The sequence below is a fragment of the Limulus polyphemus genome, unplaced genomic scaffold (assembly GCF_000517525.1).
Source record: "Limulus polyphemus unplaced genomic scaffold, Limulus_polyphemus-2.1.2 Scaffold12, whole genome shotgun sequence".
Classification (NCBI taxonomy): Eukaryota; Metazoa; Arthropoda; class Merostomata; order Xiphosura; family Limulidae; genus Limulus; species Limulus polyphemus.
Window position 1 is genome coordinate 799,542 of NW_013665622.1, and position 12,816 is coordinate 812,357.

Below are 12,816 nucleotides of genomic sequence, written 5' to 3' on the forward strand. Positions count from 1 at the left end.
TAAGACTGTTAGACTATGTTTTTTTTTTTTGGTTAAAACATTTATTTCTGTATTTAGATTAAAGTAATTTTAAGTCAGAGTGGCTACTTTGTGACTCTACCACTAAAGTATATTAAATTAAATACAAACGTAATCACTCTACCACTAAAGTATATTAAATTAAATACAAACGTAATCTTGAATTTAAGGTAATTTTAGTGGTAGAATGGCTACTTTGTGTTGAATTTAAGGTAATTTGTTAGTAGAATGTCTATATTTGTATTTAAGTTACGATACTATGGAGTAAAGATGTTACACATGAAAAAGTAACCCTCCAAACACAAATTATCCTTAACAATGATTATCTTTTTACAAATCACATATGGAAACAACATTAACTATAGACCTTTAACAAGAACCAATACTTTAGTTAAATCATGAATATCCCAATTCTTTCTCTCTATGTATATATGATATAAATACGAAATAAAGCTTTAATGCATACATACATTTACATATGATGAGATTTTGTGTGTAAGAAGGTTTGGAAAGTCTTCTAATTTGGCACAAGTTAATTGTTTTTTTTTATATGTATACATATGTCAAAGTTACTACAATTTGAAGATATGATTATACACTCGACATATAGAATAAAATTCCCTGGCAAAAATGTATTTTTCATTACAGTAAAAAGTACGAAAATATTATGAAGGCTGTAAGGTAAATATTATTTCTTCATTTATTGTTGAGTATTTAAAAACTCTACGGGTGATGAATAATTTTGAAAAAAAACTCCTGACAACAGAAGTGTGTTTCAATAAAAATGAATAATGATCATCGAACAAGCAAACGACACATGTGTTTTCAATGGTAATAACAACAACTGCAGTGACTCACTTTTCTGTGACGGATCTACCATAAATCTATGGTCCAAAACGTGGTTTCATGGTGCCATATGGTGAAATAACAACAAAAAAATTGATGGATGTTCAATCACAATAGGCTTACATAACACAACAAAAAGAATTGGATACTATAATAACATCTCGTTACTCTACCACATCTTAAATTTAAGTAATTACTTGAATGTAAGCTTAAAGATATCAAGATACCATTTACCTTAAACGTTTCAGAAATAAAATAAGACAAACCATGTTCATTACTTAACAATAACAGAGATTTAAGAACTTTTTATACCTCTTGTATTAAACGTTTTCATAAGATATAATTTTAGCACATATTGTCTCAAATTCATGAAATTCAAATAAATACGTCTCTTAGTATATTCAATGTTATTCAAGCGTATATATTCTAAGCAAATAAACTATGCAGCTAAATATTCTGATGCTTCTACGTTCCTATATCGATCTAGTTAAGTTGCTGCAGGATCATGACGTCAAGGCTGTTCGAACTCTGAGAACCTCTTTTATCTTTGGCCGTCGTCCACTAGTCCTTCTGGAGAGCTCTTAGCCAGACAAAGATTTCTAAAAGAATAATAAAATTATTCAGTAAAGTATACCACCTTCTTTCACAGAACAAAAATAGCCGCCATTAATAGAATCTCAGGGTGAAACGCACAAATCAAATTGCATATATAATTACAGCATAATCATGACTAATATACTCACCTAGTAATAATGATAATAGGACTTATTAACCAATATTGGGGTATTATAATTGAATTAATTGAATTATTCTTTAGCAATTACATTTGTTAGTCACCCATAGTAGAAATATTTCAAAATAATTTAAGTTGATGATATCAATTTAGCCATCGTATTGTCTTATTCTTTTTAATAACTTCTCTAGCCCTTTTCGCCCTAAATTTGTATATATATATATTACTCATTAATAACTGGTTCTTGGTTCATTTGATTTACACACAGTTATAAATTCTCACAAATATCCTCTTACAATAATCCAGTTTTATTAATAATTAAATTAGATTAAACGTGTGCAGTAAAATATCTTGAAGAACTGTTTTGTCAGTTAGTCCAATTATATTTCATGTTCAAAATTGTGACAATTCGTTGGTTTTTTTTATACTGAACATTATTATTTAGTTTAAATGCTGTAAAATGCTTAGTGTGGTGACTAAACTTATAGCTCTTTGGACATAAATGCCACGTAGGGATATGTAGACATTAATGTTTTGGTTGGTAAAGACTACTCCATGCAGCGTATTTAGACTACATTTCATGTTTCAGTAAAAGCACACATGAATTTATAGCCAAATCATTCGCAAGATCGCTACTAGTTTGTCTGGTATTACATCCCTTTTAAAAGTTTGAGCTTCCATCTCAACAACTTCCGTCATCATGCATACTGCTAGAACAGTAAAATATCCATTAACGCGAAGTAGCCTTGGAAGATGTGTAGCTAATCAATAACAACTGTTTAGGAGATAACCAAAACACAAGTTGAAATAGCATCAAACTTCAGACATTGAGATGGGCAAAGCTTAAAGAGAATAGTCTTTATATATAAGTCAAAATTCAATTTATTTGACAACAATCGACGCTAGTTAATGGCACAGAGAATAATGTTATCATGATTATGTTACAACGTCTATTGAGAGGTGCGGAGGGAGCCAGTGCAATTTTGGCCTGTATCTCAACCAATGATGTTGTGATATACACAAATTGATGGTACTCTGACATATACAAGGATATTCTTATCCATCATTTCATCACTTCAGGAATACGATTTATTGGGCAGAGAATCATTTTCTAAGAAGACAATGATCCCAAGTATGCAACATTTGTGACGAAACGATAAATGAAAGGAAAACAAAAAGAGGCCGATGAATACTCGTAACCATGACTTGGCTTGCACAAAGTCCAGATATGAATGTATGAAGACTGTATATACTTATATGGAAAGTGAGAAAGCCAAACGGCAACCAAACAACTTGGCTGAATTGTGGGGAATAATACAAAATATTTGAAACAATAATTCAAAATCAAATGCAAAACGCTAATGCATTGTACAACCTATTTGCTTTTATTTTGTATTTTCAATTAATGCTTTATGATAATGATAGATTGACGAATTAGTTACTGTCTGTGAATCCTGCTTATATATCACCTCCATGTTTCTATATTTATTTCCAATACAGTAAGTCCCAACAATAGTAAATAAACACCGGGTATCATATTTAAAAAAAGGTCTTGCATGTGGAACAAAATTAGAAATTCAAAGTATGGACCAAATGCTACACATAGGGCTACACAATTGAGTTGAAAGGGGAAATAAACTATACAGTGAGAAGTAATGATTTACTTTACCAAAGACAGATTAGTGGAGGTGATAAGGAATCCTCATCTCTTCGAACTTACTTACCACTCTCTCATAACAGCAACGCAGGTATATAAATAGCAAAATTAAGATCTAAGAAAACTATTTTGAAATGTCATCTTAAAAAAAATATATATATCATTCACAAACAACAATTCTTGAAAACAATGTCATCTTTAAAAAAAAAGATATCATTCACAAACAACAATTCTTGAAAACAATATCTTTCTTTTCAGTATTGGTACCTTTATGTATTTTTTATCTATATAAATAAACGTCAGTATGTGTGCGCGTGTGTGTGTTTTCACATTTCTTGGCCAATCAGCATCAAACTTGATACAGTGATAAAGGATGACATGAGGAAGGTTATGGGGGATTTGTCCCCCCTATCTAATTTCGAAAAACTGCCAATGTTGTATATCTTTCAGCATTAGAATGAACTATGTGACCACTATCGTTAGAATTCTTGAAAACAATATGTTTTTCTTTCCAGTATTGGTACCCTTATGTATTTTTATTGCACTTTTAATGTCTATTATGTTAAGAAAAAAAATAGAAGCACAATTTCCTATTCTTTGTTATAAATGTTTTTTTTTTATTTAACTCGTCCAACGAACGCGTACTCCAGTGAAAATTATAAACATACTTATATGACTGATCAGGATGTTATCCATGAGGTAAATTAACGAAGCTATACTGCTTTCATTATCCTCTCTCTTTGTCTACAACATACACTAGAGTGCTTTTTTTTCTTGTGTAATTAGTTTTGAAGATCCGCACAATTGAATAAAAAAGAACAAACTTCTAAAACTCAGAATATGCTTTTTTATGCAGAAAATTATCTCATAATTAAAGAACGGATTATTTGTTATCTCCTTCGTATACTTTAACGCTCATTATCGAAGAACAAAACTACGCGTTATAAGTTTGATTGTTCAATGTCTATGAAGAGCGAAAACGTTAAAAACTTCGCTCTCGTTTTTTAAGTCAGTGTCACATTAAATGGAAAATTGGATTTGATAAAATCGACTTAGTAAATTGAGACGCTTATTAACTCACATTTGAAACCTGGTCGACATAAAACGTTCTGCTCCCAATCAACCGCGCTTTGAAAAAACAAGTGAATTAAAGGCGGTTTGTTTAATTATAATGAAAATGCGATCTAATCTGATTTTGTTGTCCGATACGTGCATTTTCTTCTTTTTGGTTCGAAGCCTGCTTATATAAATATGCTTTTGTTTTAGCTACAGAATGCGCTATCTGAGTTCTGTCCGTCGCGGATGATCGAACACTCAATTTTAGCGTTATAAGTCTGTAAACTTACCGCTGACCCACCTGGAAACTACAAATATGTTAAGTTAAGGATATACAATGCGGTCATAATTCTGAGATATAAAAATTATCTTGTCATGCTAGTATAGCTTGTATTGCGTTTTACTAAGATACATATTGTTTGACCATTTATCTGTCTTTTGTACTAAAATTCTACTAAAATAAACCTCGATATTTACCGCTGCTCTTATTGTTCGCGCAAAAAGTTCTTAATAAAGTGGTGCTAGTGTGTTATTATAAATAAAATTCACTTCCTTTTTTTACACACAAGACTGATTGCCGGAGATTATCGGCGAAAAATCATAACTTTTCATAACAGTATTTCCTTGTAAATAAATGGGATAATATTGTGCATTGCATTCAGTTCACCTTCTGAATATTGTTTTTGGAAACTCCTTTCTAAAGAGTCGACGATAAACATGAATGTGCAGTTACAATATATCTTACTTATGATTTTTGTATTAAAAAAAATAGTGTAATATCGTGATATATTTGTAGATTATTCTATTAACTTTTGTTGTATTATATTTCGAGGTAGTCTGCATTTCAGTTATGATTACAGATAATAGAAACATAAACTCCGAAATATTAAATGCACACAACCAAATCAGGCAAACCGGGTAAATGTAATATGAATCTATAGATAAATCCTATACATTATTATTATAATAATATAGGTTGAATATGATATTCAATTTATTCTTGGTATATTAAGTATCTGTTAGGTAATTGTTAAAAATCTACATAACAGATTAAACATGTCAAAATGCTCTGGAACTTGATTGTTTGAAGTTAAGTACTGAAATGCTCTGGAACTTGATTGTTTGAAGTTAAGTACTAAAATGCTCTGGAACTTGATTGTTTGAAGTTAAGTACTAAAATGCTCTGGAACTTGATTGTTTGAAGTTAAGTACTAAAATGCTCAGGAACTTGATTGTTTGAAGTTAAGTACTAAAATGCTCTGGAACTTGATTGTTTGAAGTTAAGTACTAAAATGCTCTGGAACTTGATTGTTTGAAGTTAAGTACTAAAATGCTCTGGCACTTGATTGTGTGAAGTTAAGTACTAAACTACTCGATGTGCTGTCTTTGCTCTGCCCTCCACGGGTATCGAAACCCGGTTTCTAGCGTTATAAGTCCGCAGAAATACTCGTAAAAAGATATTTGATTAATTATGGTGCTAAAATGTGGAGTTTGATCCCCGTAGCTGAGAGTATGTAAAGATCCCATGGTTTAACTTTGCACTTAAACTAGTAAAAAAGTTATATAATTTACCTTTCATACGTATTGAGATTTTAGGGTATATTGAATATTATCTGGTCATTTTGAAGGGTGTTAGTGTGCTTTAATTGATTGCTGATAACAAATTTTAGTGACACCAAATACCACATTCATGTTTTTGTTGCTTTGTTTTGTAAGTGATATATAAAGTATCAAACAAAATGATTCATTATAATCTGGACATAATCCTATCAACAAATCTTCCGTCTCAGTAAATATTGGTAAAGAAAATTTTGTGAACGTTCGCGCTGTTCTTTAAAATCTCTCTTTCTAGCATGAATATACTTGAAGGATCATTATTTCGATGGAAAAAAAAATCGATAACTAGGAAAAGGTTCAGTCAGTTAAATGAGATAAAAATGATCGACAAAAAAAAGAGCTTTGGTTTCATATTAGTTGTTTGTATAAAAAAAAAAAGTTACCTTAATTATGATGTCCAAATATTTTAATTGGATATAAACGAAGGATCTAATGTTGTATCAAACACGCACCCATCAATTACAAGGTCTTCATACAAACATATTTTTGATGCACATAAACAATGCGAGCTGTATAATATCCAAATATTTCATCAGTGTTACAATGAAACTTGAAAGTGCATAACAAAAACCTTTTCTATTTCTTCGAGGTTTAGGAGATGCATTTCTAAAAAAATAAGTTACTGAAGATGTATGACGACAAAAATACAAATGGTCGTTTAGAGTCAGGGAAACGCATGTACTTCAAATAACATTTCCTTGCGCATGTTGAGATGTTTCTAGAGGAACGCTCACGTGATAATGATGCACATGTATCGCATATCCAATATTAATTTACGTTGTGTGTTCATTGGGATAGTTGTAGAAGTTATTGTGGAAAGTGAAGGAGCTTGATCACTACTTTGAGGGCTTCTTTAAATGATGGAGTATGGGACTTTTTGAATCCTTAAGCATTTCATTTTAGTCTGTGTGGGTGTTCATGTGTTTCTTATAGCACAGCCACATCGGGCTATCTGCTGTGTCCACCGAGGGGAATCGAACCACTGATTTCAGCATTGTAAATCCGAAGACTTACCGCTATCCCAGCGAGGAACACATGTTAGTCAATAATAATTCATGTCGTGTGTTTGTTTGTTGCCCGCGAACTCCTCCTACAGTATTGGAGCTAGAAGGACTAAACTTGGCAAGAGGACTCGAGGCAGCCTAATGGTCAAATGTAGCTTTATTTTTAAAGAGTTTTGTATGTAAAAATAGGATTATGTGTGTATGTGATTGCAAAGCGGAACTGTATTGTGAACACGGACTAATAGTGTGATCATGCAGAAGTGAAGCTAGCGAACATATACCAGTTAATTTTATCCCATGAACTGGACATGGCACAAAAAGGGTATGTTCATTAAAACTACCGATAATGGATAAAATTTAACGTACTATGACAAATGCAACAACAACGTAACAAGGCTTATTACTTAGGATTCAGTAAGAGTGCAAACGAAATAATAATTCCTGAGAGAGTGGAAGAGATCTAAGCTGAACCTGACCCTCACTGGTCTAGATCATGGATCAAATCCCGATGAAGATGATGATGAGCAGCTAGTAGAAGAAAACTTTGTACACGAGCTGGGGTACCAAAAGAGAATGTATAAAATCGTTTTCATTTCAGGTATGGGGCCAACTTGGGGTAGCTATAGAAGTAATTGTGGATAATGGGGCCTCTATGAATCAAAAGTTGAGCCTTTGAACCCAGCAGCGGGTACTTTATGCTATTACAAGCAATGCACGCTAACTGGGCTTATAAAATAAAATGCCCCCAAAACTTAAGTGATGGCTCGAAGAGTGTTTCATCACTCTTTTCGAAAATAAATATTTATATGGAGAGATTGTCCAATGATGTACAGCTAAAGAGCAACATTTCAAAGAAGGAAATCACAGATGTCACTTATTGAACCAGGGGAACTCATACAGTACCACAGTAACGACACAAAAGGGTTTAAAAACCACAACTCAAGGAAATCAAAGTCTACCCCTTCATCTGTAAAGTTAAGGCTCTGGTTACGAAAGAGAACTCTCCAACCAAAAAACCTTTCTGTTCAAGCCTGGCGTAACTTCTTGTTCCATTTACATGGTAATAAATAAGGTTTTGAAGCTGACGAAGGGTCTTAAGCCAAAAGTCACAATTCATAATCAACGCCTGTTTTCTTAATGAATAAAAAGACAAACAAAAGGAAGCTGAAATGACCTCAATCATGGTAAGTCAGTTACATCCAAAACCATTCCAAGAAGTTTAAATGACCTTTCGTTAAGCTAAAATAGCTGACAACATTGGATGTCAACCAATCAAACCCAACAAAATATTCGTTAAAGAAGCATATCAGTAGTGAAGATTGTAATTTCTCCGGCTTTCCTGATCGTTTCATATTTTCTTCCAAAATTTTCCATAAACTGGCTAATTTCTTGGACATTCATCTTACAAATGGAAGCTTAAACAAACCAAAAACAAGTAACTATCTTAAAACTGCATCAGGGATTGTGTGGACATAAAATCAATGTTGTTAAATGAGCTAGAATCCCACATTGAGAAGAAGGAGAGACTGGTGCGAGGGAACGAAAGAAGTATCCCGAAAACGTCTGAAAGGTACCCCTGACAATGAGAGATATAGATCAGAAGATGGTAACTGCACCACTTCTGAGGCAGTTATACTCTTCGCCCATGTGTAGTTTGTGTAATGAACAAGGGCGGAAATTGGGAGGTGTAGAGTGGCAAGGGCGCGGCGGACCGTATTCGGTAAGTCAACTACACCCAAAACCATTCAAAGAAGTTTAAATGACCTTCCGTTAAGCTAAAATAGCTGACAACATTGGATGTCAACCAATGGAACCCAAAGAAATATTCGTTAAAGAAGCATTAAATTATGGACTATTTTCAGAATAATATAAAAAGGAAGCCAAGAAAAAATTAATCACAAATTTATGCAGATGGAAACTAAAGAATTGTGGGAGATTAAATACAATACCTTTCCATGATAGAAAGTTACATCAGCACTATAAGTCCTAAAACATATCTTCTTCACACCATATAGAGAAATTTGTTTTTTTTATAGCAAAGCCACGTTAGGCTATCTGCTATGTCCACAAAGGAGGAATCGAAACCCGGATTTTAGCGTTGTAAATTCGCAAAGATACCGCTGCCCCACCGGGGGACTATATAGAAATATCGCCTTTCTTACATATACTTCAGTTGTAAGATTGACGTTTGTTTGTACGTGGTTCAATATGAATACTGTAAGTTGATTCAGGTTACCTGAAAATAAACTTGAAGTTTACTTACTACTTAGCCACCCAGTGGCACAGCGGTATGTCTGCGGACTTACAACGCTAGAAACCGGGTTTCGATACCCATGGTGGGCAGAGCACAGACAGCCCCTTGTGTAGCTGTGTGCTTAACTTCTAACAAACAACAAAATGCTTACTACTATTCTTTTACTACAATATATGAGTGAAATACATGATGGAAAATTTATATAAAACAATCTATGTTACAATTTTTAGTGTGTGTTGTTATTGCTATTAGTATTTTATTATAATCATATAGCATTTGCTATTAAAACAAAATTTACTGTTTGTTTCATGGAAGTCTCTAAAATCTCAGCGGTACGTCTGAGATCTAATGACATTAAAAATATGTGGTTAGAGCACAGTTAGCTCATTGTGTAGCTTTGCGCTTTATAACAAACAAGAATATTGTTTTGTGATTTTTAGAGATATCCAGGATTTTTGTTTTACCATTAAAGATCCCAAGACAGAGATCATAAAATAAGTTTCATGTGTTTCAAGTCTACTTTGTTTTCTTTGATGCATTATTCATAATACGGAGTTTAATCTTACAATAACATTACGTTATTTCCTAATTTTCCTGCTCTAACTATTAAGTATTCCCTGAATAATTCATGAAATAATTATTTCTAATCTATAAAGACTACTTCCTTTCTTATATCTTCTCCACTTATATAATTTCTTTCCATCTTTAATTCTAATTTTTGATTAAAATTTCCTATTTTTTAAACTTTTTTTCATAACTTACTCTTTTTCCACAAACTTTTTTCTATTTCATCTAATTTATCTTCATTTGTTTCCTCGGTGTTCGTTTTCACTTTTATCTCCTTAATCTGGCTTTTTCTCGTCGACTTTTCATATATATTTCTCTTGTTCTGGCCTCTTCCCCCCCCAAAAAAAATCTCCTTTCTTATTACTCTAAACCTACTTTTCCTTCTATGTGACTCTCCCGCCCTCTAAAATTACTCATCGAATCTTCCTTCTCATTTTCTCCTTCAACATTTTTTATTGTATTTCCTATTCATCTAATTCACTGCACTTATTAATTTTCTCTTCACGTCTCTTATCCTTCATATCATATATTTCTCTTGCACTAACTTCGCATATCTTAAACACCCCTTCCTCTCTTTCCTTTTCCATACTATCTAATCCTCTGAAAATTTTCACCACCACTTTCCCTTATTTTCGTCCACTCTCTTTCTTTTCTGTATACTGCCAATCTCCCTTTTTATCATACTTGGAAAACACGTGGGATTACAAACTTAGACAATCTATAGGTTGTAATTCTAAATGCAATCTAAGGTTATTTTCTAACCAAGATGGTTTCGTAAACATTTATCATGCCTGGCAATCAATACCTACGTTAAGGATGTGTAAGTACAGCAACCATTAAGTTAACATTGAAACGTATACGATGCAATATTGCATTTTCAATAAATGCGTGATGGATTGCACTTTAAGTTTTTTTTATAAATTTTGGTTTTACAGTTAATAAAGATTTTCTGTATTGTAAGGCGTTTGTTGATAAATATGAAAACTAGTCTTAAGCAACTTAAGACGGCCTACATGAAAACCGAAAGGGAAGACGCGTGTAAAAATGACTTCATTTACTGCAATACGAAATGAAAAATATTACAACAAATTATTTTCGTTTTAGAATTCTCTGACCCGTGAGAATTCTAAACATAATGCACAATCCCCGAATCTCATATTACATACTTACCTTTAGTAATTACACTTTCAAGATTCCTCTGTCTGTACATGAACAACTTCTTTAAATAAAGGACTGTCATTTCCTCGTACCACTTTATTCCTAAGTAGCCATTGGTAATTGACTAACGTTTTAACGCCGTATGAATAATGTGCTAATATCTTGGAACCGAGTAAGATACTCAGAGATATGGTAGTTTGGGTGTAAAACAAGGCTTAACTTTTCGATTTTGAACTATGCTAAACTGTGGTTATTTTCTGCTCCAGATTGAATTAGCATCTTCCCTTTATGTCAATTTCTTTTTCAGAAAAAAATGATCTCATCAACATTTTTGTTTAACCTACTCTCAACAAACCTGACTTACCTCTGCAGCCCATAAACTATATGTATAATCTTTCGAACTATAAAAATGTCATAAGACTTAGCCAAGAGTAAGAACTAAATCAAATAAATATATGCCCTTGTACTTGAAAAAAAAAAAAAGAAAGAAAAAAAACAAGCTTGTTCTAATGGATTTTAAGGTGTTCATATTGACTATTATGTACTTAAATCTATTATTTGAGGTTCTAACCACACTCACCTTACCTCAAAGATCAGTCTGATCTGTTTTAACGCTTTTATTAAAATTTCTATTACGTTGGCCAAAAACGGTTAATGTGCGAGACGGTTCCCGGACACTTTCCTTACGACAAAACAGAATGGTGCGAAATTTTTCCCGAAATTTCAGGCTGAAAATGCTGTAAAGTAGTGGATTACAGGCAGATGAAGCGTAGGCCATGATATTAACAAATATCAGGTAGGTCCAAGTCTCTTGAAAAGGGGTTTGGGAAAAAGTGTTGTAAAAAAGTAATACTTGATGGGGGGAGAGGCTGATGAAGTAAACGGAAACCCCAGCAATTAGCATCTTGACAACTCCACGTCTAGCATTCATGGTCACGACCAGATTGTCTCTCCTGACTACTGGCTCTACGGACTGGAACATCTCAGGTCGGAAAAGTCGTCGACCAATCCCGATGTACAGGGCAATCTGAATTAGTAAAGGGATCAAATAGAAGACTGTGAATTCCAGGTACTTAAACACCAGGAAGTTAACTCGGCTTAACTTGACAACACAAGGTTTGAAACCAGGTGCAACGGGCAGCAAAACATGGAAGATTAGATTCGGGGAGGCAAAGATCATGGCCAATGGCCAGATGACGGTTATTGATAGAATAATTCGTCCACGACAGCACAAGAGGTGAGCTCTTATTGGGTGAATGATTGCCACATATCTAAAAAGAAAAATCAAAATAATTATTTTAATTAATAATTAATTAATAACTAATATTAGTTCTGTCGAATAAAACAACAAAATAATGTTATAATATTTATTTACGGACTTCATCGTATGTCTTATAGCTGAACACATTTTGGTGAAATAGCAAGGGATTTTTCTAATGAAAACGTTTAACATGATTCTTATTCTGAGACATGCACAGAATTCGAACAGTTATGCTGTTAGAAGTATTAACGAAAGATGAAAATGTCGGAAAAATAAAAAGTTGCAGAATCCATCTTATGTATATATTGCGAACTGTGGTGTCTATTCGTGCGTTTGTCTGTCTCCCGTTTACGGCGGCCACTTCCCGCGCTGCGTTTGAAAAGCTGCGTACGCGGGCAAAGCTCAACATTCACTTTTTAAATGACAGGAGAACAGGCATGAATAATGTTGATACCGAGTCATATTTCACAAGCAGGATATTCTACACTAAATTGTTAGGAATTAATCACACCATCATTCACATTTCAAAATGTGACGTAACTCAAAGAATAAAAATGTAGATTTACCGTATGTTATTGTTGAGCGACTCTTAGCACGACTGAAATGCTCAACAATTACTTTACGCGGTGGGCAGTATAAGTAGCT

The 12,816-nt window shown here is 33.2% G+C and overlaps 1 protein-coding gene across 1 annotated transcript in view; it reads right to left on the reverse strand.

Annotated features, from left to right (window-relative positions):
• Positions 1–1,415: 1,415 nt before the first annotated feature.
• The window catches only part of LOC106478783 (neuropeptide receptor 15-like), a 45,317-nt gene continuing 33,916 nt past the window's right edge, over positions 1,416–12,816 (reverse strand). Inside the window, exons 2-3 of the mRNA XM_013939352.2 lie at positions 11,496–12,181; positions 1,416–1,463 (exon numbers count right to left, since the gene is read on the reverse strand). Coding sequence (XP_013794806.2) covers positions 11,497–12,181 — 685 coding nt within the window. The 3' untranslated portion in view covers positions 1,416–1,463; position 11,496. The remainder of the gene's footprint in view (positions 1,464–11,495; positions 12,182–12,816) is intronic.